Source organism: Sceloporus occidentalis, unplaced genomic scaffold (assembly GCF_023333645.1).
Source record: "Sceloporus occidentalis isolate IW3139 unplaced genomic scaffold, rSceOcc1.0.p SCAF_21, whole genome shotgun sequence".
Classification (NCBI taxonomy): Eukaryota; Metazoa; Chordata; class Lepidosauria; order Squamata; family Phrynosomatidae; genus Sceloporus; species Sceloporus occidentalis.
In genome coordinates, this window is record NW_028317001.1 from 8220182 (window position 1) to 8247189 (window position 27008).

General features: G+C 47.7%; 2 protein-coding genes across 2 annotated transcripts in view; one reads left to right on the plus strand and one right to left on the minus strand.

The window, feature by feature from the left end:
* The window catches only part of LOC149301532 (uncharacterized), a 247346-nt gene that overhangs the window by 126346 nt on the left and 93992 nt on the right, over window positions 1–27008 (plus strand). The gene's annotated exons all lie outside the window — the stretch shown is intronic.
* Window positions 12403–26194, minus strand: LOC149301536 (uncharacterized). Its single transcript, XM_089484232.1, has 5 exons — window positions 26164–26194; window positions 24102–24749; window positions 13297–13487; window positions 12798–12999; window positions 12403–12413 (listed from the first exon to the last, which is right to left on the minus strand). The coding sequence occupies exons 1-5, from the start codon at window positions 26192–26194 to the stop codon at window positions 12403–12405; spliced, it is 1083 nt and encodes a 360-aa protein (XP_089340358.1).

Below are 27008 nucleotides of genomic sequence, written 5' to 3' on the forward strand. Positions count from 1 at the left end.
ATAGATAGCTATATATATTGCTAAGCCATAATGTTAATTAAACTGTTGTGTGGCTGAGTTCTGTGGTCCAAGGCCACAGGTGCAGTGGTTGAGAAAAGGCACATGAGAGCGTAATTGCTTTTAGGAGAGCTGCCAGAATCCCGGATGGGAGGACACTGCGCAGAAAAGGGTGGGAGAACGCTGTGCGGGAAAGGGCTATCCAATTAATTAGCTTCATTGGTAAATAGAGTGGGGTGGATTCATATGGTTATAAAAGGGATATGCTTATACTTTCTTTCATTCTTGACAAAAAAGTCACTTCTATGACATGTACCTTCTTCTTCAATAAAAGCTATTCTTTTTCAATGTACTGCCTTTTGTGTTGCAAGAGGGGCTGCAATTAGGACCCTGACAGATATCTCTCTCCCCTTCCATTCCCCCTGCTATCGCAAAAGACCTGGAGAGCATACCAAACCAACCACAGAACCTTTCCCTGCTCTTGTGTAATGCCAGGTCAGTCAAAAATAAAACGCACATAGTCCATGATCTCCTACTGGACCAATAGGCTGACCTGGCTTGTTTCACGGAGACCTGAGCAGTGAGCAGATAAGGGGAGCACCTTTGGTCCATGAAGACAATCTTTCCTTGAGCAGGATACCTATCCATATGATGGACCACATCGAATGTCTTTACCTCAGCTTAAAGACTAGGGAAAGACTGGTGATTCTCTTGGCCTACTTCCGCCCCGTTCCTTAACAGACTCCCTAGCCAAGCTGACACAACTGGTCTATGAGCTGCTGCTGGAGTCGCCTAGGCTTTTGGTCCTGGCCGACCACAACATCCCTCTCAAAGCCCCTTCTCAGCATGCGCAGGGATTGCCAGGGCCCAGATGCTGCTGCTTATTCCACTAAGGCCTTTGTGGGAAAGGAAGGTATGCGCCGGGGGTTCAGTGGTCTCCCCTTCCTTCCCTCCATTCTTCCTTTGAAGAGACTGCAATGGTGCCCAAGATGCAGAGCTGGACTCAGGAGGGAAAGGCAAGAAAGGAAGGCTGTGCTTTGGAAATCAAGCTCTCTTTGTGTATCCTGTGTATTTGTGTGTATGTGTGTTTGCCTCTGCTGTTCTTATGGCTGGGAATGGAGCTGAGGACTGAGGAGAAAAGAAAGGCTTAGTTTTGTGCAAATGCAGAACTTCTGTGCATTAAAGAATCCAGTGTGTTGAAATAGCAAAGAACTTTATTGAGAACACAGAGTCAGAACTGCCCACTGCAAGCCCCAAAGCCTCTTCCAATCCTAGCCCCCACCTCCAGTTCCCACAGTCTATGCCCCACAGGAAACAAGGTCCCCTTTGCCACCCCCAGAAACTAGCCCTTTCTGTTAATACAAGCCTCCAACTTTCTTCAGCCAACATCCCACACATTACAAAAGCAATCATTCCCATAACTATTCTAGACAGCTGCAACAAATCCCAGCTCCCCATCTAGATAACCTATACCACAACCCACAACCCCCAGCCAAATTCACAACCCAAAGCAACTATCTATACTATTAACAATTAAAATCTAAACTTAACAAATTACAACAGACATATGGACAGACAAACCTTACAAACACAATCACAAGGGCCTTTTCTTGGCAACACTGAATTAAATTTTATAGATATTCGTTATTGACAAAAATAAAGTGGCTTCTCTTCTTTGTGTACTCTCTGATGTGTCACTTGGTTTGACTTCTGAGAGAAACATTTCCCACAATACTGGCATTTGTATGGCTTCTCTCCTGTGTGGACTCTCTGATGTATCACTTGGTATGACTTCGAAGAAAAACATTTCCCACAATGCTGGCATTTGTATGGCTTCTCTCCTGTGTGGACTCTCTGATGTTTCACTAGGTCTGACTTTGAAGAAAAACATCTCCCACAACGCTGGCATTTGTATGGCTTCTCTCCTGTGTGGACTCTCTGATGTATTACTAGGTATGACTTTGAAGAAAAACATCTCCCACAACGCTGGCATTTGTATGGCTTCTCTCCTGTGTGGACTCTCTGATGTATCACTAGGCATGACTTTGAAGAAAGACATCTCCCACAACGCTGGCATTTGTATGGCTTCTCTCCTGTGTGGACTCTCTGATGTTTCACTAGTTCTGACTTGGAAGAAAAACATTTCCAACAACGCTGGCATTTGTATGGCTTCTCTTCTGTGTGGACTCTCTGATGTATCACTAGGTATGACTTTGAAGAAAGACATCTCCCACAACGCTGGCATTTGTATGGCTTCTCTCCTGTGTGGACTCTCTGATGTATCACTAGGTATGACTTTGAAGAAAGACATCTCCCACAACGCTGGCATTTGTATGGCTTCTCTCCTGTGTGGACTCTCTGATGTTTCACTTGGGCTGACTTGTCAGAAAAACATTTTCCACAATGCTGGCATTTGTATGGCTTCTCTCCTGTGTGGACTCTCTGATGTATCACTAGGCATGACTTTGAAGAAAAACATCTCCCACAACGCTGGCATTTGTATGGCTTCTCTCCTGTGTGGACTCTCTGATGTTTTACTAGGCATGACTTTGAAGAAAAACATCTCCCACAACGCTGGCATTTGTATGGCTTCTCTCCTGTGTGGACTCTCTGATGTCTCACTAGGTGTGCATTTGAAGAAAAACATTTTCCACAATGCTGGCATCTATGTGACTTCTTTCTTGTGTGGACTCTCTCATGCTTGACAAATTCTTCTGTAAAGGAGGACAATGACAGACAAGACTGAATCTCAGTGTTAAGAGAGGAAAGGGTTACCCCAACATTTAGCCCCCCTTTCACACCTCCCTATTTGAGATTAAATTAATAAAATTGGTATGAGTGACCTGAGCATGACCGTGTTCTGGATGCCCCCAAATCTATATAATGATTGTATCCTTACTCATAGGAGCTACCAAAGAAGAGATTGAAGGGGAACTGTCATGAGGAAATCAGTAGAAGCAGATAGTCAGGCCGTTGAAAAATATTCCATTAAATATATGTAAAACTATTTTAATTGAAAAGTGGCCTCATTTCCTGTGAGACTGCCATAGAGTGTTGAGTCAGAGCCCAAGGCATGATGCAAGCTAACTGCAGAGGATGCTTCATGCTGTGTGGCACCAGGAGATGAGTCACAATCAATACAGGATACAGCTCACATGTGGATTGATGTGGGTTGGAGTTGTGTGTACAAGAGATTGTGAAGTGGATGGAAGCTAGAGAGGAGAGATAGTAAATATTTGTTTTATATTGCAACTCAGGATAAAGAACCACCAAGGACTGTGAATTATTTTTAAGTGTTGAAAGTGTTTAGTGCATCGCCAATGCCTATATCTGGAGATTTGCTTCTGTACTCTGCTATGTTATTGTTGAGCTCTGGGAGTGTCGCCTTCAGACTGTGCTATACATTGGCTTGTGAATGGGATCAGAATTCAGAGCTAAGAAGGAACTAAGAGCCGATGTGACAATCCTGTTCTTTCCCCACCCAGGAAACATTCCAAAGCAATTAAAACATCCTAAAGCAATTTTGAATGCTCTGCTTCTGCCCCCAAGAAACAATTTCAGTATAAATATCAGCCCCAACTGGCTGTTCTGTTGTGAATCGCTTTGATCTACAGGAAAGGTGGTATATAAATAAAGTTTTATTTATATATCTTTTTTATTTCGACAGTGGAATATACTCCCTTAGAGTTTGGTGTAGTCCACTTCTTTGGAGGTCTTTAAACAGAGGCTGGATGGTGCTTGGAATGTGTATTCCTGCATGGCAGAAGAGGGTTGAACTGGATGGCCCTTGTGGTCTATTCCAACTCTATGATTCTATAATGCTAGTGGATTCCGGTTCCTTACCCACAGAGGTCACGTTCTCACAATTCTCCATCATTATATGATTGTACATAAGTCTCTGCTTCTTCGTCAACAGTTTCCATTCGTCCTCAGTGAAATATACTGCCACATCCGCAAAGGTCACCTGAAACAGAAAATAGCCCTCATCCAGAGAGAGACTAAGCAAAAGGGGAGGAAAGCACATGGTGCATCCAAATATTATTTGATCTCTTTAGAATTCAGTCTAGGAAATAAACTTTAAATTCTGTTTGCAAGAAAAAAGTTACTGTCTTTGAGATCCAGTTTGTCTTGAATCTTTTCAATATAATATGCAATATAATAAACAATATAATTTAGGCCGTGGCTGGGATATTGTTGATTGATTAGGATACTAACTATCCCAACACATACAGTACATTTAGCTACCAAAGAATTATGATGCATTTAGACATTTCTTGCCACATTTGAGAGGCAAATGTCATTTTTAATCACAGTTCTGGGGAGCACTCTGGGCTTGAAGGCCACTGGGCCCACCCCATATTTAGATCCAGAGATGTTCTCCCATAGCCCCCAACATTTCATAGATGGGGAAAACAAGACACATGTGGACAATCAACCCAGAAGGCATGAAAGATGGCCAAAGTTGTTTATGAGGAAGATCACAAAAGCTAGGAAGGGCACAGCAGTTTCCTTCTGGTTCAGCCTCCTGTCTCCTTCTTTCCTCTCCTCTCCCCACTTTTGAGTTGATGGGCTGCAAACTCAGTTGCACTCAGGAACTGAGGAGAGCTGAGAAGGGGGAAATTGGGAGGAGAAGAGAGCAACTGGGACATTTTTAAAAGCCCCTGAAATAATGGGGTGTCAGAGGATTAATCAGGACTGTCTCTGCCAAATCTGGACAGTATTTTATTTGCTTCCTTTCATAAATTGGCCCAGCAGTGACACAGATGAAGCTAATAGGATAGTGACTCACCAAAGAGCTGTTGTACCTCGATAGCCTCTTTCTGTTGGAGCCCAACTCCCTCCGATTGGCCTCTGTGTTGGCCATCAGGTGTGCAGGGGTCCTGGTGGCCCTTCACTGGGTCACTTGCAGCAAGAGAGGCCCCAAAGCCGTGTACAAGGAGGCCGAGATGAAGTTCCTGAGAAAAGGGAGCAGGTTTAGGATTGGCTTGGCAAGAAACCCTGCAGCACTCAAAGACACAGAGAACAGCATCCTGCTGGTGACATACGCACGTGACATATGCCTTATTTCGGCTGATGCAGAGGTGGGCATCCCCTTCCTCCCTCTGCACCAAACAAAGCCCCTTGGACCTAGCATAGATTAACTGCAGCTCCCCTACTCAACAGATACTCCATGCCTTCTTAGAGTGGCAGGGATTAGGGGATGTGAAAGGAGTACATCATAAATGAATAAATAAATAAATCATCTGCTGAAACCTCCAGAGTTCACCAGTGCTTTTCCCCAGCATCAGCCCCTTTCCCAAGAAGGCTGCATCCACACTATAGAAATAAAGCACTTTGACACTTTTTTAACCGCTCAGTGCTGTGGAATCCTGGGATTTTACCTTTGGACACTTTGCCTTCTCTGCCAGAGAGCTCTCATGCCACAACAAACTACAAATCCCAGGATTCCAGAGGATGGAAACAGAAGACTTAACACACTTTAGAACTGGATTATTTCTCCAGTGCAGATACAGTCTGAGTCGGTTTTAAAAGGGTAGAAGCACCCATGTCTTGTTTTTAGCCTCCTAATAGTGGTTTTCCTTTACAAAATAAGTAGTTTGTTTTAGTCTCTAATCCTTCTTCTTCTTGTTCTTGTTTAATTCTATGTTGGTTTGTTTCATTCTTGGTAATATGAGTTATTCTGGTCCGTCTCCTTCCTTCTTGCCTGAAAATCTATTACTATTATTATTATTAACCTTTATTTATGAAGCGCTGTAAATTTACACAGCGCTGTACATACAACTCTTTAGTGAGACGGTTCCCTGCCCGCAGGCTTACAATCTAAAAAGACACGACACAAAAGGAGAAGGGAGAGGTGGTGGAGAAGGGGATCAGGTCCAGTAGTTCTTGTCTACCTCCAAGGCCTGGACCAAGGCAGATGGAATGGAGGAAGGGCTTGGGTTCTTAATGGATGGTCAAAAGAAGAAGGGAATGACAGTAGGGAAGGGGGAAAGTCCAGCTCATCTGCTCTCTCACATAGGCCTCTCTCCCCCTCAAGATGGTGGTCGGAAGGAGGGCTCTTTGTTGTTGCTGGCCTGCCTCTCTCCCCCTTGAGATAACAAGGAAACTGGGGGGACTTTTAAAACCTCCCAAAGGAGCCACTTTTGGCCTTGTTTGGGGGACAAGCCTCCTCTTAGGAGCCAAAGCCCAATGTTTGTGAAGAAGAATAAGAATAAGGCTTGTGTTAAAACTGTCCTCCCATTTCTGATCCCTTTTAAAACCCATGTTCCTCAGAAGGAGCAGAGCTGTGTAATACGAAAACCCTCTCAGAAAAGAGCCACAAAAGACACACAAAGAGACACACTTCCTTCCTTTTGGCCCAAGGAGCCTGGCCTCCTTCTGACTCTGGAGCCTCAGGAGAGAAAGTGAGGCCTCTGTTCAACTGAGACTCAGAGAAGGTTCTGGAACAATATTCCCCACAGTCACAAGCAGAACAAAATGGCCTCCAGAACACAAAATGGATGCCTCTGTCTCAGCACTTGGCAGTCTGAGGCCTTCAGGGAACCCAAAATGGAGGATGAAAGGGCTCAAAAGTTGGAAAGGACCCCAAACAGGATTTAGATACTCCAAGGAGGTATTTATTATAAGTAACAGAATATTACTAAAATCATACAGGATATTAAGAATCTTGCAGGAACAATATTTGTAAGTATATAATATTCAGTTCTTACAAGCTATTAAAATAATAAATAGACCTAAGCATCCAATTCTGAGACTAACTTCCAAGATCCTCTCTTTAACTCTCTCTCTCCATCTCCAACCGACACAATTCCCCCAACTGTCTCTTGGTCTCTCAGGCCTTATATCTCCTTCTCACGGAAGCTTCCAGAAGAACCTTCATCTTGCTCTCTGATTGGTCAAGAGAGCCTTCCGTAGCAGTGATGTCATTCTGCATTTGCATAAACCTCCCTTTTCTGCCTGAAGAAGACCTCCATTGACTGGAGCCCAGTCATTACACTTTCCCAAGGCAAGGCTTGCACCTATTTCCCAATGTTGCTCTTGGGGTCTGCCTTCCAGTTGTTTCCAGGTCTTATGGTGACCTTATGGGAGTCTCTGAAGGGGTTTTCTTGGCAGGTTCCTTCAGAGTGGGTTTCCCATGGCCATCCTCTGAGGCTGAGAGAGTGTGACTTGACCAAGGCTTCAGTCCTTTTGGAAGCCTTTCTGCTTTATCTTCTAGAAGGCAGCTGAAGTGTTGCTTCTTGCATTGAAGAATGAGAGGAACCTTGTGGCATCCAAAAGGCTAACATTCTCTGGATTTATGTCTGATCATATGAATATATAGGATTGCAATCCGTGTTCATTTATTAAAAGGTTTATAGTGCACCCCATATCATAGAATCTCATAGCTATATCTTTTAATATCAGTTAACCAAATTAAACAGTATATAAAACAAAAGCATGAAACAAGCTGGACAAGGAAACTATTACATGGATTTGTAACTGGTTGACCAGCCGAACCCAAAGGATATTGAACAATGGCTCCTTTTCATCCTGGAGAGAAGTGACCATTGGGTTTCAAAGGGGTTCTGCCTGGGGTACAGTGCTATTCAACATCTTTATCAATGACTTGGATGACAGAAATAGGGGCATACTTACCTCAATCCTTCAGGCAAGGAGAATCAGCATAAGGTTGCAAGAGGCCAATGTCAATCCTTCAGGCAAGAAGCATAGGCCTTAACTCACAATAGTCCCATCTCAATCCTTCAGGCAAGGAGAATCAACCTGAGGTTGCAATGGGCCAGTGTCAATCCTTCAGGCAAGAAGCATAGGCCTTAACTCACAATAGTCCTGTCCCAATCCTTCAGGTGAGGAGCATGAGCCAGAAGTTACAATGGGCCAGTCTATAGACTTCAGGAAAGAAGCCACAGTCTAAAGTCCCAATAGGCCAGTCTCAATGCTTCAGGTAAGGAGCATCAGCCTGAGATCCCAATGGGGCAGTCTGGATCCTTTAGGCAAGGAGTATCAGTCGGAGGTCGCAATGGACCAGTCTCAGTCCTTCAGGCAACCTCCTTTTCTGGGATAGATTTTGACTTCCATAGAATCATAGAGTTGGAAGAGACCGCAAGGGCCATCCAGTCCAACCCCCTGCCATGCAGGAAATCCAGATCAAAGCATCCCCGACAGATGGCCATCCAGCCTCCGTTTGAAGACCTCCAAGGAGGGAGACTCCACTACACTCCTAGGAAGTGTGTTCCACTGTCGAACAGCCCTTACTGTCAGGAAATTCCTCCTAATGTTGAAGTGGAATCTCCTTTCCTGCAGTTTGCATCCATTGCTTCGGGTCCTAGTCTCTGGAGCAGGAGAAAGGACAGGTTGCTCACCTGTAACAGTATTTCTTCGAGTGGTCATCTGCGAATACATACAAATGGGTTTCACTGCGCCTGCGCAGTGCTGTTCGGAACCTACTGGAATCACTGGGCAGAGTTCACTCTGCAACATATTGAAACTTTTTGGCGGTAACTCCGCCCACCCGTTATAAGGCCCCTGCCTTCCCGCTCTTTTCCCCAGTTCCGCAATTTTTCCGCCAAGCAGGCGAAGGAAGAGAGCCAATGAGAGCAGGACACTGAGGGGATGGACGGGTGGGATTTGTATGTATTCGCAGATGACCACTCGAAGAAATACTGTTACAGGTGAGCAACCTGTCCTTCTTCTTCGTGGTCTCTGCGAATCATACAAATGGGTTTAGACTGACAAGCTAAGGTCTGCGGCGGAGGGAGTGTCCTGAAACCAAAGCTATGGTAAACCAAAGGTATATTTATTACAAATAAACACCTTGAATCAGAAAGAGTCAGTCTTTTGTGAATGCACCGATAAATTAGCAATAACTTTGCTAAACCTGAGAAGGGAACAGAGGTCATGCAAGACCGATCCCATGGAAGTTGTGCAAACCAACATTGAACAGTAAAAACAGTGTAAACTGTATAACACAATACATCAGTAGTGCATTTAATGCAACCCTGAGACCAACACAGCCCTCCCGAAAGCTGCGTCGCGGATGGCCCTGGTGTCCAACCTGTAATGCTTAATAAAGGTGAGGGGTTGGGACCAGACAGCAGCCTTACAGACATCCTCCAGAGGAATCCCAGACAGGAATGCTGAGGATGCCGCCACAGCTCTTGTGGAATGTGACCGAACCCTGTCAGGGAGAGGTTTGCCCAGGAGTTCATAGCAGAGGTGGATGGTACTAGCCACCCATTTGGAGAACCTCTGCGTAGACACGGGCAACCCCTTCTTCAGTTCCGAGTAGCATTGGAATAGTCTCTCGGACCGGCTGGAGGCAGCAGTTCTGTCCAGGTAAAACGCCAGCGCCCTCCTGACATCAAGGGAGTGCAGGCGCCGCTCTTCATCCGACGTCGGATCGGATGCCAGAGTGGGCAACACAATGTCTTGGCACATGTGGAAAGCAGACACCACCTTCGGCAAGAAGGTGATATCCATACGGAGGACCACCTTGTCCTTATGGAACCTCAGGAATGGTGGATCCCTCCGTAAGGCACAGATTTCGCCCGCACGACGGGCAGAGGTGATGGCCACAAGGAAAGCGGTTTTCCAAGTCAATAGTCTCAAGTCCGCTGTGGCCATGGGTTCAAAGGGCTTGGATTGGAGAGCGGACAGTACCGACTCCAAACTCCAAGCCGGTGTTGGTACCGACACAGGAGGATATAGGTTGGCACAACCCTTCAGAAAGCTCTTCACCAAGGGATCCTTAAAGAAAGACACCCTCCCCCCGAATTGATATTTTGCACAAATGGCAGAAAGGTAGCCTTTGATGGATGTGAGGGACAGCCCTCCCTCCAAAAGCGCCATCAAAAACTCCAGCACCACTGGAGTGGACACCTGTGCAGGAGACAAGCCCTTCTGGTCAAGGAAGAGGCAAAATCTCCTCCATTTCAGGGCATAAGAACGCTGGGTGGAAGGTTTTCTGGCAGCCAGGATCACCGTCTGAACCGATTCCGGCAAGGCGGTCAGGGTCGGATCCTCCAAGCCACCAGCGGCAGGCTCTCGATGTCCGGGTGGAGAATTCGTCCGTCCTGGACCGACAGCAGGTCCGGACGCGGGTCGAGACGGAGGAAGCATCTCCTGGAGAGGTGGAGAAGGGATGCGAACCACGGTTGTCTCGGCCACCACGGGGTGATCAGGATCGCCTGCGAGCGGTCCGTTGTCAATTTGGACACCACCCTGATGATGAGAGGGAACGGAGGGAAGGCGTAGAGGAGCTCCCCCGTCCAAAGGAAAGCGAATGCGTCTCCAAGGGATCCGTCGAATCGCTTCCTGGAGCAGAACTGGGGACAGTGGCTGTTCCATCTGGTCGCGAAGAGGTCGATCCGGGGGGTTCCCCACCGATCGAAGAGGTCGCTGACCGTCTCGGGATGGAGCCTCCACTCGTGGCACACCGATGGAGATCTGCTGAGGCGGTCTGCCAGCTCGTTGTCCTCTCCGGGAAGGTGAATCGCCTGGAGGAGGACACGTCTTTGGATGCACCAATCCCAGATGCGGAGCGTGAGGTCGAGCAGGGTCCTGGACTTGGTACCACCTTGCTTGTTGATGTAGTACATCACGGTGGTGTTGTCTGTCCTCAGGAGGACCACTCTTCCTGAGACAGCAAACTCGAATGCCCTCAAAGCCTTCTCCACTGCGAGCATCTCCAAAGCGTTGATGTGGAGGAGCTTGTCTTGTGCGGACCACCTGTCCTTGACGACAAGGTCGAGCAGGTGGGCGCCCCACCCTTCCAGGGATGCATCGGTTGTCAGCGTCAGCTGTGGCTGAGGCTGATGGAAAGGCATCCCGGTGCAGACATTGGAGCCGTCTAGCCACCATCTGAGGGAAGCGGCTATAGGTCTGGGTACCGTGAGCCACTTTGAAGGTGGGTCCTTGAACGGAAAGAAGACAGATAGGAACCAGGATTGGAGAGGACGAAGACGTAGTCTTGCCCAAGGGGTGACGAATGTCGTCGATGCCATGTGGCCCAGGGCAACTTGGACGTCTCTGGCCCTTATCCTTCTGTGTGAGACGCACGGCCTGAGGGATGCAGCCAGGGCCTGAAACCGGTCCGGAGGGAGGAAGGCTAGGCATTTGTCGGAGTCGAGGACGGCCCCGATGAACTTGACCTGTCTGGACGGCATGAAGTGGGACTTTTCCTTGTTGACAAGCAGCCCAAGGGAGTTGAAGAGGTGCAAGGCGAATGAGACTGCCTCGTGTAGCTCTTCCTGGGATTCGGCCGCAAACAGCCAGTCGTCCAGGTAGGGAAAAACCATGAAGCCCTTCTGGTGAAGGTATGCCACCACCGGTGCCATGCACTTCGTGAAGACTCGTGGGGCCGTGGCCAAGCCGAACGGGAGCACGTTGTAGTGGTACGAGTCGGAGCCGACAGCGAAGGCGAGGAATCTCCGGTGGGATTCTCGGATCCCGATGTGGAAATAGGCGTCCTTCAGGTCGACAGTCGCGAACCACAGGCCCTGGTGGAGGAGGGGCAGAATGGAGGCTAAGGTTACCATTCGGAAGCGACGGTAGCTTAAAAAGAAGTTCACTTGTCTCAAGTCCAGGATGGGCCTGATGCCCCCATCCGCTTTAGGTACGGTGAAGTACCTAGAGAAAAAGGCCAAAGGATGCTGGTCGGGCGGCAAAGGGGAGATTGCCCCCTTTGCGAGCAAGGTGCGCACTTCGTCGAGAAGGGTGTCCGAGGGGGGAGTGGACATGAAGGCTCCAGTTGGAGGGAGCTCTTGGAACTCGAGGGCATAACCCCTACGGACGATGTTAAGAACCCACGAGTCCGATGTTATAGAGGCCCAGGTGTTAACATAGGGCCTCAAGATGTCCAAGAAGAAGAGGGATGAGGGGGAGACGAAGCGCGCTGCGTCCCTTCAGGTTCTCTTCTTCCCCTGGTCGGTATCCTGCCGGCGGGACTTGCGGTACCGAGGCGGGAAGGTGCGACGGCCAGAGGAGGAGGAAGACTGCGAAGGGAAGCGCTGTCTCTGAGAACCTTGATGCTGGGGCTGTCGGTCCCGGGAGAAGGTCCCTTGTGACTGACCTTGTGGTTGCCACGGGCGCTGTCGCTTCCGGAACGGAGAAGCCGGCGCTGAGGACATGCCGTGCTTCTTCGCCGCCGCCTTCATCCTGAACTTGCGGTTCAGGCGGTCGTCGGTCTCGGCATGGAAGAGGCCGGTCCCGTCGAGCGGCATGTCCTCAATGGCTGCTCTAACCGTCGGGTTGAGGTCGGAGGCCCTGAGCCACGCGTGGCGCCGAAGAGCCATGGCGGCTGACATGGACCTCCCGGAGCAGTCAGCTATGTTTCTGGAAGGGGTGATTAGCCAGCTTCCGATGGAGTGTGCCTCGTCTCTTATCTCTACCAGCTGCCTCTGGATGTCATCAGGGACGTCCTGAACAACGGGGGAGATCCGTTCCATGAGGGTCTGGATGTAGGCCCCCATGCAGGCGGTGTAGTTGGCGGCCTTGACCCCCAAGAGCCGAAGCCGAATAAACCTTTTTTGCCAGCCCATCGACCTTCTTAGACTCTTTGTCGACAGGAGAAGTAGCCTGCTTCGGAACGAAGCTATGCTGGGCTCCCTCCACAATGGCCGAGTTTGGTCTGGGGTGTTCCGCCAACCAGGAGCAACTCGCCGGGGCGACCCTATAGAGGGACTGGACCTTGCGGGGGGGCGCCGATAGCGCGGCCGGAGCATCCCAAGACCTTTTCACGATGGTCTGGAGAGAGGGAAGGAGAGGAAGGCATGGCGGAGTGGGGACCCGTCCATGAACCCTACGCTCGACCGGGTCCTCTGCGTCGTCACTCGCGGATGCGAGCTCGATGTCAAGTGCCCGTGACATCCTGACCACGTGCTCCGTGAAGGCCCTGACGTCTTCCGACGGCGAAGATGGCCCCGGGTTGTGCATCCTCTGCGGGGAGGTCGAACCCGAGAGGACATCCTCGTCCGAGGGTGCCTCCGAAGGTGGCAGTGGTTCATCCTCAGAATCCAGGTCGGAGGAGAGAGGGTCCGTCACCCTGACCTGGGATCTCGGGAGGGTGAAGTCCACCGACGATCGGGAGCGTCTGCGGGTTGGGGACGGCGACCTCTCACGTGGACGGAGTGGAGACGGCGACCTCTCGCGTCTACGGGACGGTGATGATGACCTATCGTAGACCGACACAGTGGGAACCGCTCTGGCCGGGTTGGCTCGGTCCGTGGGGTGAGGGTTCACCCTGGTGAACTCCCTCAGAGCTCTGTCCTCCGGTACCGACATGTAGTAGCGGCGCGACTGCACGTCGTAGAAGAGGTCCGGGATCCCCCGTGTGTGGGCCAAGTCATCTTCATCATCGGACGCCGGATGGGAGGGAGACCGATGATCAGGAGAGCGAGGGGCGTCATCCGTCCCGTGGGTGAAGTCCATGGCCGGGGGAGGCAGGGATGTAACCGGGGTCCCTTGGTCTACCGGCATCGGCTCCTGGTATGGAGCTGGCAAGGCGGAGGCGCGGGCATGTCTGGAGTGGGAGCGCTCCTTATCCTTTGCCCTCGGCGGGTCTGTGATGGGCCGAACCTTGGAGGGCTTGGCCTTCTTAGGGGCCGGATCCCGGTCAGCCTTGTCCTGGTGCCTCTTCTTCCCAGGCTTGGGAGTCTCCTCCGATGGGAAGAAAGGGTTGTCCGGGAAGTCCAGGAGGACAGCAGACGAGGGCTTCGGGGACTTTGTCCCCTTGGATGCCTTGGAGGACGAAGGCGAGGCGAGATGGACCTCCGGTTTGGGAGCCTCTTTCGAACGGGGGCCCTCCGGTCCCTCCTTCGGCTTGGAGGCCCGTTCGGTACCCTCAGTCCCCGATGACTTATGGGGGCGCTTGGAGGGTTTGTCGGTGGCACTGGGCGGTTTGGAGCCACGGGCCACATCGGTGGTGGTGGAAGGAGTCCCGGCCGGGACACACACCACGCTGGGGACGGTCGCTCTCCCCGATCCCAAGCTGGAGACACTTGCCCGGGAAGATGAAGCGGGGGGCGGCAGAGGCGGGACAGACGAAGACCGCGAACCCCTTTCTTGCAATTTCCCCAGGGCAATCGCCGAAGTAAGCCGGGACTCACGGTTTTTCCGGGCCTGGGAAGAGAGGGATCTGCAGAGTCCGCAGGCCTTGGGGTCGTGACTTGGACCAAGGCAAAGCAGGCAGGTGGAGTGCGGATCCTGAACGGGCATCTTGCCCTTGCAAATGTCGCACTTCTTAAAGGCCGCAGGCATTTTGAAGTCGCTGGGAGATCCAAAAACGAAGTCAACAATCCGAAGATCCGAAGTTACCAGGGGCGGAAGACAAAGAATGGTCAAGATACAGTCCGAGGTCTAAAACGAAAGTGATTCCAAGCAAGCAAAGCAAGCGAAGGTTCCTCTGAAGCAGCTAGCGCGGCGGAAAAAAGGAACTGGGGAAAAGAGCGGGAAGGCAGGGGCCTTATAACGGGTGGGCGGAGTTACCGCCAAAAAGTTTCAATATGTTGCAGAGTGAACTCTGCCCAGTGATTCCAGTAGGTTCCGAACAGCACTGCGCAGGCGCAGTGAAACCCATTTGTATGATTCGCAGAGACCACGAAGAAGAAACAAGCTTGCTCCCTCCTCAATATGACATCCCTTCAAACATTTAAACAGGGCTATCATATCACCTCTTAACCTTGTTTTCTCCAGGCTAAACATACCCAGCTAACTAAGGCGTTCCTCATAGGGCTTGGTTTCCAGACCCTTCACCATTTTAGTCGCCCTCCTTTGGACACGCTCCAGTTTTTCAACATCCTTTTTGAATTGTGGCGCCCAGAACTGGACACAATATTCAAGGTGGGGCCTGACCAGAGCAGAATATAGTGGCACTATTACTTCCCTTGTTCTAGACACTATCATTCTATTGATGCACACTAAAATCGCATTGGCCTTGTTAGCTGCCGCATCGCACTGTTGACTCATGTTCAACTTGTGGTCTGCTTGGACTCCTAGATCCCTTTCACACGTTGTCTCCTTAAGGCAGGTGTCACCCATCCTATATCTGTGCATTTCATTTTTCGCTCTAAGTGCAGTACCTTACATTTCTCCCTGTTGAAGTTCATTTTGTTAGCTGTGGCCCAGCTTTCTAGTCTATTCAGGTCATTTTGAATCTTGATCCTGTCCTCTGCAGTATTAGGCTGAGAGAGTGTGTCTTGGCCAAGGTGGGCATCCAAACCCTGAGCTCCCTTTCCCCATGACCTATTGGAAACATGGCTGTTGTCGTGTGTTGTGACTTTGGAGGGCTCTCGTGGCATGCAAGGCTCTTTGGTGGGTGGCCAGTGCCTCCCTTCGAGGCTGAGAGAGTGTGTCTTGGCCAAGGTGGGCATCCAAACCCTGGGCTCCCTTTCCCCATGACTTCTTGGAAACATGGCTGTTGTCGTGTGTTTTCACTTTGGAGGACTCTCCTGGCATGCAAGGCTTGTTGGGGGGTGGGCAGTGCCTCCCTTCGAGGCTGAGAGAGTGTGTCTTGGCCAAGGTGGGCATCCAAAGCTTGGGCTCCCTTTCCCCATGGCCTCTTGGAAACATGGCTGTTGTCGTGTGTTGTGACTTTGGAGGACTCTCATGGCATACAAGGCTCTTTGGTGGGTGGCTAGTGCCTCCCTTCGAGGCTGACAGAGTGTGTCTTGGCCAAGGTGGGCATCCAAACCCTGGGCTCCCTTTCCCCATGACCTCTTGGAAACATGGCTGTTGTCGTGTGTTGTGACTTTGGAGGACTCTCCTGGCATGCAAGGCTTGTTGTGGGGTGGCCTGTGCCTCCTTTCGAGGCTGAGAGAATGTTTCTTGGCCAAGGTGGGCATCCAAACCCTGGGCTCCCTTTCCCCATGACTTCTTGGAAACATGGCTGTTGTCGGGTGTTATGACTTTGGAGGACTCTCCTGGCTTGCAAGGCTTGTTGGGGGGTGGGCAGTGCCTCCCTTCGAGGCTGAGAGAGTGTGTCTTGGCCAAGGTGGGCATAGAAACCCTGACCTCCCTTTCCCTATGACCTCTTGGAAACATGGCTGTTGTCGTGTGTTGTGACTTTGGAGGACTCTCCTGGCATGCAAGGCTTGTTGGGGGGGGGGGGCAGTGCCTCCCGTTGAGGCTGAGAGAGTGTGTCTTGGCCAAGGTGAGCTTCCAAACCCTGGGCTCCTTTTCCCCATGACCTCTTGGAAACATGGCTGTTGTTGTGTGTTGTTACTTTGGAGGACTCTCCTGGCATGCAAGGCTTGTTGGGGGGTGGGCAGAGCCTCCCTTTGAGGCTGAGAAAGTGTGTCTTGGCCAAGGTGGGCATCCAAACCCTGTGGCATTCCCTGGGAGACCCAGGGGGTGCGCCCCCTCCCAGGATAGCAATGTCTACCAAGAATAGGATGTGATAGCCTCGCTGGCAAACTGGTCATGACTCACCTTCTGGTTGACAATGCTTTATCCATAATTGGATAAGCCCATGTTGATTCGGCTGAGACAGTGTACACATCCTGTTCCCTTTGCTAATTAGAATTCTCCTGAACACACATTGGTCCCTAATTCCGCAAATTGCCTTCTGATGTACTATGAGATAATGTAAACCTAATGTAACCCTGAGGTGAATGAAAGGGGCTGGCCAAGACCTGGCCAGCTAAGAAGCTTTGCACCCCCATTCCTGTCTCTGCGTCTCATTGCCGCGACAGCTGGTGACCCTGACGTGATACGGGAAAGGCGGCTATGGCCCAGCTCACTCGACTGGAATAGTCTGCGTGCACATCCTCAAAGGATCCCGTGAGTATGGGAGGAACGTTGACCGCCAAGCAAAGGTCTCACGCTAGGGAGTTATAGTTAAGCGGTTGTCAGGGGATAAACAAATCACCCGGAGAGACATAAAAAATTTAGTCGCTGTGATGATCCCTGGGGGCAAAGCCCTGTGCGTGACTATTACTCTCAGGGGATCCTATACAAAAAGACCTTTTCGCTGCCACCACCCAGTGAATGAATCAGATTTATTTTTATATTGTAGCTCCACAGCTACCCCTTCCTCACACACACTGGGACTTGTGAGGAATAGAGAGAGAGAGATCTAGTTTCCTTTCTTGCCAACCCAGAACAACCAGTAGCCGAGTTAAGGCGCGTGTACAGGAGCAGAGAGATAGCAGATGCTTTTTAAGAAAGAAGTTTATTTTAAAAAGGGATAGAATAGGATAGAAAGAATTTATATCGCTCTTGCAAAGCCTCCTTGCCTTGCAGGTCAAAGAACATAGTTACAGAGTTCATCCCAGACAAGCCATTGTTGAAAATAACAAAAGGCCTAAACGCACTAGCTAACACATTCCTAACTACTCACGGAAGATGGGATTTGTAGTCCCTTTGAGTTCCTGGATGCAGGGAGCTGGCTCCTTGCCAACTCTACCTGCATCCCTGAGTCTGTGTCTCCCAGACTCAAAGAGACATCATCTGGTTCCCCCTCAGGAGAGGATCAAGGGAGAGACAAAAGACCGCATGGCCTCAGAGGGCCTTTTAAAGATTTCCCATAGAAAGTTCTTGAATCTCGCGGTCCTACTCTCTGATTGGTCAGTTAGACCTTACATCAGCTATGATGCTACAGCTCATTAGCATGTGATGTCATCTCTCATTAGCATGTTCCTCCTCCCCGATTAACCCCTTATGGTTCAGAAGAAGTTCCCAGATGACTGAAGGACCAGTCATCACAGTCGCAGAGATCTCATGCCAGTGTCCCTGGTACCCAGAGAGGGGAAGACTCTCTGCGGAGGAATGGGAGAAGATAGGCAATCATCTTAAGGCTGAGCCTCGTGCCGCGGCACCCCACTTGATTGCCTGGCAGGTGGTAAACTCGGCCGTGGGACGGCTAAGCCAATCCATGGCCCCCCAAATCCTGCCCACAGCCCCCCGCTCCTCCAGCCTCGTTAGCTCCTCCGGGAGATCCACCTGGTTACCCCGTTCCAGTGGTTGCTCTTCCCTTATCGCCTGTAAGGCCCCGGCTGGGAGCGGCAGAGGCAGGAATAGCTGAAGCAAAGAAAAATCCTAAAGTCAGAACACTAGAAGTGGCCTGGCTTTAAACTCTACCTGAGTTGAAAGGTGGAGGGAATGCCAATAAATCCCTAAAAGTCTTGGCCAATTTTGATTTGAAGCTCCCAAAATTGCTAGGGCTTTCCCCAATAAAATGAAGAAAGAGATTAAAGAATTGGTAGCCCAAGTCAACCTCCTCAGGGAGGAAAATTCCATTTTGGCAGCCAAGGTTCAAAAATGGGAAGTAACATCAAATCAAGAACAAACCCATTTCTCCATCGCAGAAGCATGTATAATGGCAGATTTGTTAGGTCCCTTAAGTCAGGAAACGAGCATAAAATGGATGATTCGGGCTGCAAATAGTTATCCATATGCTGCAGGATTTCATCTGACACAGTTGGCTAGGCTGTGCATGTCCTCTGTGGACAGAGACAACCTGGAAGCAGCAGTGATGTGTCGAAACCTTTTGTCCCAAGATATGTACTCCTGGATGGGACATATCTTGAGCCTATTGTGGCCAGGACAACTGGCCGAGGATTTATACTATGCACAAGAGCAAAAAACAAATGAGGATCCAGAAACATACATGGCTAGAAAAATGTTGCTTGCAAGAATAGCTCTCCCCTCCAAAGCTATGAATAAAGAGTTCATGGGTGAAATATATAGAGGACTTCATCCCAAGAGCAAGGAGTCTCTGGGACGCCAAATCAAAGAGTCAGAGCTATTTGCGGGTTGGGAAACCTTTTCCCAACACCTGAGGCAGCTCTCTTCAAAGTTTCATCTGATGATAGCACAGAGACAAGAAATGTCCCTAGCCCTAAAGAAGAAAGCTAGGGAAAATTCCCTTAAAAAACGCTTTTTAGATCCATCTAAAAGCCCTACTCAGCCTTCTCTCATTCCCCAAAGAGAGATGGAAACACCCGAAGGCCTGCCTCACCATAGCAAGCAGAAATTGCCAGAGACCCCCAAGGGACTCCATTCCAAGAGCCCCTATATTACTAGTTGCTCTGTAAATCTCAGGAAAGCAAGCCCCCCTTGCCCAAACGGAAAGAAAAATGTCTCACTTTCTTTTGGAGACACCTCTGCTACTGTTCGGACTACAGTCTACAAACAGAGAGATCAGAACCATACCCTAAATAAGCACTTCAAGGCCAAGAGGGTCAAAACCCCAGAAAACAGGGCATGGACTCAACCACAAAACCCCAAGCTTTGGAAACCTTTCCAGCCAGACATGCCAGAGAAAGGGAACCGCAGAGGTCATATTTCCCATTCCCGTGGTTCAGATTGGAGTGGCACTGGGAGATGTGTTTCCTGGAAGAGGCAAAAGCCCAGCTCCCTGGGAAAAACAGTGAAAATGGATGACACCGTCTCAGCTTCAACCCAGCTCCTTGACCAAGAGGTGAGGCACACTGTTTCAGCCTCAGCTCCCAGAACAAAGACCTCAGAAGGTAGTTCTCGGAAAGGAATCGTAGAAACTGCTCTTTGAGAAACATAAAACCCTACAGGCATTTTAAACATTGCAGAGAACTTTTGTAAGTGTTGGGATCTTAAAAGATAGGAAGTTTTCCTTCCCCTCAGTAAGTCCAGTTTATTCAGTAGTCTGTGTTTTTTATATTTCTGCATTTTCCTTTGTGCCCATGAGGCAAGTGGACAAGATCATTCAGTAGGAAATTCCAAATTGAGTAAGGACCCCCCTCTTCTGTTCCTGCTTTGCAAATTGAGATTGAGAAATTTCTCACTATTTTCTGTTGTTGGCACTCTACATGTGCTCAGGCAGAGTGACACTGTCTCAACCTTTTGTCTCTACATTCTGTTTTCAGAGGATTCTTTATGCCTTTAGTTTGTTCTCTCCTATTTAACTGTGGAAATTGTAAAGGGACAGGAGTTTCTAGGTTCCCCCCCCCACTCAAATCTGTGTTAATTTTGCGTTTTTGGTTGTGATAAAGCATAATTGAAATTCTCTTTGGACGCACAAATCTTACAGACAAAGAGAATATACCATTTTATGGAATAAAATCATTACTTAGAGTGTGCTTGGAAAACTATGTCTCATTCTTCTAGTAGTCAGCTTGGCTTGCGCTCTGTCTCCTTTATGTGTTTGATTTGCCCAGGCTTGGCTGAAAAATTGCAACAGCCAGAGGCCAGCATGGTTGTTATAGATCCTATCAATTGTTGCTTGTATCTGTTAATTTGCTTGTTTGGCTGTTTGTGATTTGCAAATCTGAAGACAGCTCCCTTCCTTTAGTCCAAAGGTCTTTGCTGCATTGGTTTTTCGGTAGGGATTAATTCCTGTTCTCAAGTGTCTTTTTCCTTGCTGTTAAGCCTCACTTTGGTCAGCACAGTCTATCTGTAAAAACTGTCTTGGCTAAAGTGGGAAAAAGGTTTTGTCTAAGTTGCTTTATATTCTCATGGCTAAAGGACTACATATCCCATCTACCTAAATTGTGGTACATGTTTAGAAACAGATTCTAGTCCTCTTGCACCTAGAAATTGTTCATTTGTCTGTCTGTTAATGTGTTTGGATTTGTGCTACACTTTTGCAACTCATAAGTCTGAATTTCTTGTACTCTTCCTCCATTTGTGTTGTTTTGCTTCCTTCTTTTATACATCGTTTCCTAGAGAGAGAACTTCTTTTACCAGCACAGTCTCTCTGTCTCTCTTGCTCTTCATCTGGGTTAGCTATAGTGGGATTACTGGGGGGGGGGGGGAGAACCCCTCCTTCTCCTCTGCCTCGTCCTTTTTGTTTTGGAGTTTAATCCTGTACTCCACAGGTCTGCTTGCAGAAAAGGATTTGCTAAAATAGATTTCCTCATTTTTGCTAAAATTGGTATCCTACCTTCTTTACTAAAGTCTGCTATTGCCATTCTTCTATGTTCTTCCCTATGGACACCCCTCTCTGTTTAAAGTTCAAAAAGGGGGGAGAGATTCTTTTTCTCTCTCCTACCCACTATTTTCCTATGTTCCTAACAATTTTTCTTTGTTCTCTTCTGTGAGAAGGTAAGGCTATACAGCCTCACTATTGCCCTTTGTCTCGTCTAAGTGTTGCTTCCTCTGCTTCTGTCTCTTCATACTCTTCACATGCTCAGAGAACAATGCAAGTTCAGTTTTTTCGCAATGCCATCTGTCTTTTCTGAGCTCTCCAGCCCTCAAAGTAAAAGGCACACGCCTTACATTTTCCTTTCAATCTCAGAGGTGATACACCTTCTCAATTAAAATGGTGCAAATATCCCAAATTTCTTTCTTAAATTTTGCCTATGCCCAGAAGTTAAAGGGACATAAAATCCCCTCTTTCTCCTTTTTAATGACCCCAATAGCCTTCTTCTATAAAAACAAAAAAGGGGGAATGCACCTCTCACTCAACACAAAAAGGTTGTGAACCGGGCCATATCTGTTGTATTTGATTTGCCTGGAATAATTTAATTGCATTGTCTGATTATTTATTTCCAACACAGAAACGTTTTCCTTCATTTTACCTGCTGCTGTGGCCCTTGGTGTGATATTGACAGTTGCCAGAGACAGCGGAAAGGACCAGCAACCCCCGTCATTTGGGGAAGAGGTTGTGCAGCAGTGTCAACCCCAATAGGCACAGTATGGACATCAGCCAAGTATCTTAAACCTACACACGGCATTGAGGCCTTCAGAACCTAATATTTCAATCCAATCAACAATTTCACATGATGCTAAACGATGAACAACATGAACTTAGAAATGCCACTCTGGACAATGGAGCAGCCATAGACTATTTACTTTTGCTATGTGAAGAAATCAAAAATATGTGCTGTATTAACCCATAATTCTATGTTAACTGTTGTACTTGGTTTATTATGTTTGACCAGTGGAGCCCCTTCAGACCAGTGGTATCAAATGGGAGATCAAAATGTTTGGGGAAAGAGATTTCATTTATATATATCCATGTTTTGTTGCCACCTGGGTAGTCTTTTAACTGTAACTGTCAAACCTATAATTCTATACCTGCCAATGTGTCTGATGGCACACAGTGCTGTCTGAGTAGGCTTGTTCCTGTTCTCCAACACCCTTCTATCTTGGATGTTTCCAGGGTTCAAAGAGCAGTAACACTCACCTCTGACTATGACACTACAATACACCTCTATAGCCCAACTGAATACTTTTGCTGTATGAAGACGTCAAAATATGTGTTGCCTTAAATTGTCAGATAACTCTTGTTCCATTAATAATTTGATTGAAGAACCACATGATTTACCTGACTCAGGTCCACCAGAACATTGGATATTCTGGACTATGAAGCTGATTGATTTACTGTTTGCCAGACTTTCATTGGCTGAAACAACTTCTTGTATATGGCATTGTCACTTTTGTATTATGATCCTATTTTGCCATCTCATCCAATGTATCCCTGCCTTATGCGCTATGTTTTCGTAAAGGTAAAAGCAGAAAAGCAGCGGTTCGCAGGATATGTATACCAGCTCATAAAAAACAAAAAAGAGGGAGATGTGGCAACCCCATGGGTAAAACCGTGGGGTCGTGACCCTCTCTCAGGATAGCAATGCTCATCAAGATTGAGACGTGGCAGTTCTACTGGCAAACCATAGGACTTCGACCCTCTCTCAAGATGACAATGCTTTATCCATAATTAGATAGATAAGCCCATGTTGATTCGGCTGGCTTAGCTGGTCTCCATATCCTGCTTCCTTGCCTCAAGAGCACGCACCAAGCATGCACTGATCACGCACCTGTCATGCCAGTCAGATGACCTAGGAGCAAGGCTATCATCAATGATTGTAAGGAAGACAATGGACGGAAGTAAGCAAGATGACAATAAAAGGCCCAGCCAGAAGCCTGGCTGAGAGGCAAGCTTGTGAGGAGTCTTGTGCACCCCCATTCCTGTCTCTGCGTCTCCTTGCCGCGACAGGAAGGAGTGTACTGGGGTCCAGCAGCATCCCCTCCCTCCCTTCGTTCCTTCTTTTGAGGAGATTTTGAAGAGGCTGCAATGGAGCCCAGGAAAGGCAGGAAAGGAAGGCTTTGCTTTGGAAATAGTCTCTCTGTGTATACTGTATATAAACACATAGATAGATAGATAGATAGATAGATAGATAGATAGATAGATAGATGTGTGTTCAGCTGGAAATGGAGCTGAGGATTGAGGAGAGAAGAAAGTGTCAGTTTTGTGCATATTCACAAATTCTGTGCATCAAAGAATCCAGTGTGTTGAAACAGCAAAGACCTTTATTGAAAACACATATCAGAAATATGTTTAAGCCAGAACTGCCAGAATATATTGAAACCTCAAAACCTAAAACTCCACCTTCTACCAAACCTAGCCCCCACCTACAATTCCCATCATCTATCCCCCACTATGAGCCCCACTTTGCCATCCTTCTCACACACACAATCTCTCCCTGCCCCAGACATTTGAAGAAACTAGCTCCCTTTCTGTTACTACCGGTCCACAACTTTCTTTGGCTTAAATCCCACAAATTCCAAATGCTATCATTGCTATTCTAGATAGCTGCAACAAATCCCAGCCCCCCTCTAACTAACTTAAACCAGTACTAGTAGCAATTAAAACCTAAACTTAACAAACCATAACTTTAAAACTTTATTTGAAATTTTGTCAATCTTCTTGATTTCTGTACTTTTTATTGTAAAATTTAATAAAGATTATTAAAAAACAAAAATAATGTTCCTTCACTGCTTGGATGTGTGTGGCTCCTCTCCTGTGTAGCCTCTCTGGTGATTGAATAGGCCTGACCTCCAAGAAAAACCTTTCCCACAATGCTGGCATTTGTATGGCTTCTCTCCTGTGTGGATTCTCTGGTGTGTCACTAGGCTTGACTGCCGAGAAAAACATTTCCCACAATGCTGGCATTTGTATGGCTTCTCTCCTGTGTGGACGCTCTGGTGTGTCACTAGGTTTGACTGCCGAGAAAAACATTTCCCACAATGCTGGCATTTGTATGGCTTCTCTCCTGTGTGGATTCTCTGATGTTTCAATAGGTCTGACTTCCAAGAAAAACCTTTCCCACAATGCTGGCATTTGTATGATTTCTCTCCTGTGTGGATTCTCTGGTGTTTCAATAGGTTTGACTTCAAAGAAAAACATTTTGCACAATGCTGGCATTTATATGGCTTCTCTCCTGTGTGGATTCTCTGGTGTGTCATTAGGCTTGACTGCCGAGAAAAACATTTCCCACAATGCTGGCATTTGTATGGCTTCTCTCCTGTGTGGATTCTCTGGTGTGTCATTAGGCTTGACTGCCGAGAAAAACATTTCCCACAATGCTGGCATTTATATGGCTTCTCTCCTGTGTGGATTCTCTGGTGTGTCATTAGGCTTAACTTCCAAGAAAAACATTTCCCACAATGCTGGCATTTGTATGGCTTCTCTCCTGTGTGGATTCTCTGGTGTGTCACTAGGCTTGACTGCCGAGAAAAACATTTCCCACAATGCTGGCATTTGTATGGCTTCTCTCCTGTGTGGATTCTCTGGTGTGTCATTAGGCTTGACTGCCGAGAAAAACATTTCCCACAATGCTGGCATTTATATGGCTTCTCTCCTGTGTGGATTCTCTGGTGTGTCATTAGGTTTAACTTCCAAGAAAAACATTTCTCACAATGCTGGCATTTGTATGGCTTCTCTCCTGTGTGGATTATCTGATGTTTCAATAGGTCTGACTTCCAAGAAAAACCTTTCCCACAATGCTGGCATTTGTATGGCTTCTCTCCTGTATGGACTCTCTCATGACTGACAAGTTCTTCTGTAAAGAAGGATAATGACAGATAGTACTGAATATCAAAGAGAGAAAAGTGTTAGCCCAAGATTTAGCCCTATGTTTACTCCCCCCTATTTGATATTAAATTAAGTTGGAGTCAGATCCCAATAACTCATTGCCAAAGGCAGAATAATGGGGCTGGGACCTGGACTCCAATTTTGATGAGGGTCAAGTGCCAGGGAGCAACCTTAAAACATCTATAAGACAGGCATGGAGTACTGATGGGGTTTGGAGGAGATCTCAGGGGCAACCCCACATTGTATTGCCTGGAAGGGGGGGGGGGAGAAATGAAATAATATTTTGCCCCCAACATCCAACAGCATCCCTTTGGGGAAGTGGAGGCCATTTTGCCACTGTTGGGCCCTCTCTGTGCCATTGCAGGGCCAAGGGAGGTCTTTCCCCCTTAAAAGGATTGAAGAGGGGCCAAAAAAGGTAGGAAACCTGCTCAGGAATGTGCTGAGTACCATTTGGGTGTGAAATGCATTAATCTCCATGGCTACTTCCCATTAAAACCTTGAATTGGCAGTTTAAGATGGGGTATTTACAATCCTTAGAAACTGGAGAGCAATAGTGCTTCACTGAACTACAGATTCAAATATTCTACAGAATGTTGCTATCACAATTAAACAAGGCTTGAAAGGGATCTAGGACTCCTAGTAGACTGCAAGTTGAACATGGGCCAACAGTGTGATGCAGCAGCTACACAGGCCAATGTGATTCTAGGCTGCATCTATGCAAGAATAGTTTCTAGATCAAGGGAAGTAACAGTGCCACTCTATTCTGCTTTGGTCAGGCCTCACTTGGAATAATCCTGGGTCCAGTTCTGGGCCCCACAATTCAAAAAGGATGTTGACAAATTGGAGCATGTCCAAAGGAGGGCAACCAAAGTGGTAAAGGGTATGGAAACCATCAAGCTCTATGAGGAGCATCTTAGAGAGGTGGTTATGTTTAGCCTGGAGAAAAGAAGATAAAGAGTGGATATGATATCTATGTTTAAATATTTGAAAGGGTGTCATGTTGTACAAGGAGCAGCCTTGCTTTTTGTTGCTACAGAGAAAAGGAGACACCACAATGGATGCAAGCCACAGGGAGAGAGGTTCCACCTAAACATTAGGAGGAACTTCATGACAGTGAGAGCTCTTTGACAGTGGAATATACTCCCTTAGAGTTTGGTGGAGTCCTCTTCTTTGGAGGTCTTTAAAGAGAGGCTGGGTGGCCATCTCTTGTGGGTGATTTGAATGTGTATTCCTGCATGGCAGTAGGGGTTGAATTAGATGGCCCTTGTGGTCTATTCCAACTCTATGATTCTATAATTCTAGTGGAACCATAGCGACATGATAATAGAGTATGAAAGGGACCTCAGTCTTTGTAGAAAGAGCAATGGATTCAGGTTCCTTACCTACAGAAGCCACATTCTCATAATTGTCCATCATTACATAATTGTACAACTGTTTCTGTTTCTTCGTCAACAGATTCCATTCATCCTCAGAGAAATATACTGCCACATCTGCAAAGGTCACCTGAAATAGAAAATAGTCCTCATCCAGAGAGTGACTAAACAAAAGGGGAGGAAAACACATGTTGCAACCAAATATCATTTCATCACTTCAGAATTCATTCCAGGAAATAAACTTTAAATTCTGTTAGCAAACAAAAAGCTACTACCTTTGAGATCAGATTGTCTTGAATACTTTCAATATAATATACAATATAATAAAAAATATAATTTAGGCCATGGCTGGGATACAGTTCTGGGGAGCACTCTGGACTTGAGGGCCACTGGGCCCACCCCCAATTTAGATCCAGAGGTGGTCTCCCATATCCTCTACATTTCACAGATGGAAAAGCAAGGCACATGGGGACAAGCAACACCAGAAGGTGGTGAGTATGGCCAAGGTTGTTTAGGAGGAAGATCACACTAATAATAATAATAATAATAATAATAATAATAATAATAATAGGTTTTATTTATATACCGCCCAATCACTGGGAATCCGAGCGGTTTACAATAGAGGGGAAGGGCACAGCAGTTTGGATTTGCCTCAGCCTCCTGGCAAGGGAAGACCCTGGCAACTTCTCTCCTCTCCCCCTTTTTGAGTTGATGGGGTGCAAACCCCTTGGAAGTCACTTTGCAGCAACCCAAAAGAGATGAGGAGAAGGGGGAAAGTCGGAGGAGGAGAGAGAAACCGGGACATTTTTGAAAGCCACTGAAAAAGTGGGGTGACAGAGGATTAACCAGGACTT

What these genes read in the sequence shown, in the direction of transcription:
- LOC149301536 (XM_089484232.1), bottom strand. Translation starts at nt 26,194, where the DNA reads ATGGACAATTATGAGAATGTGGCTTCTGTAG. An exon ending in TGAGAATGTGGCTTCTGTAG is followed by an intron (nt 24,750 to 26,163) that starts GTAAGGAACCTG and finishes CCTTCTTTACAG; the next exon opens with AAGAACTTGTCAGTCATGAG. An exon ending in GCCATATAAATGCCAGCATT is followed by an intron (nt 13,488 to 24,101) that starts GTGCAAAATGTT and finishes CCGCCTTGCCAG; the next exon opens with CTCCATACCAGGAGCCGATG.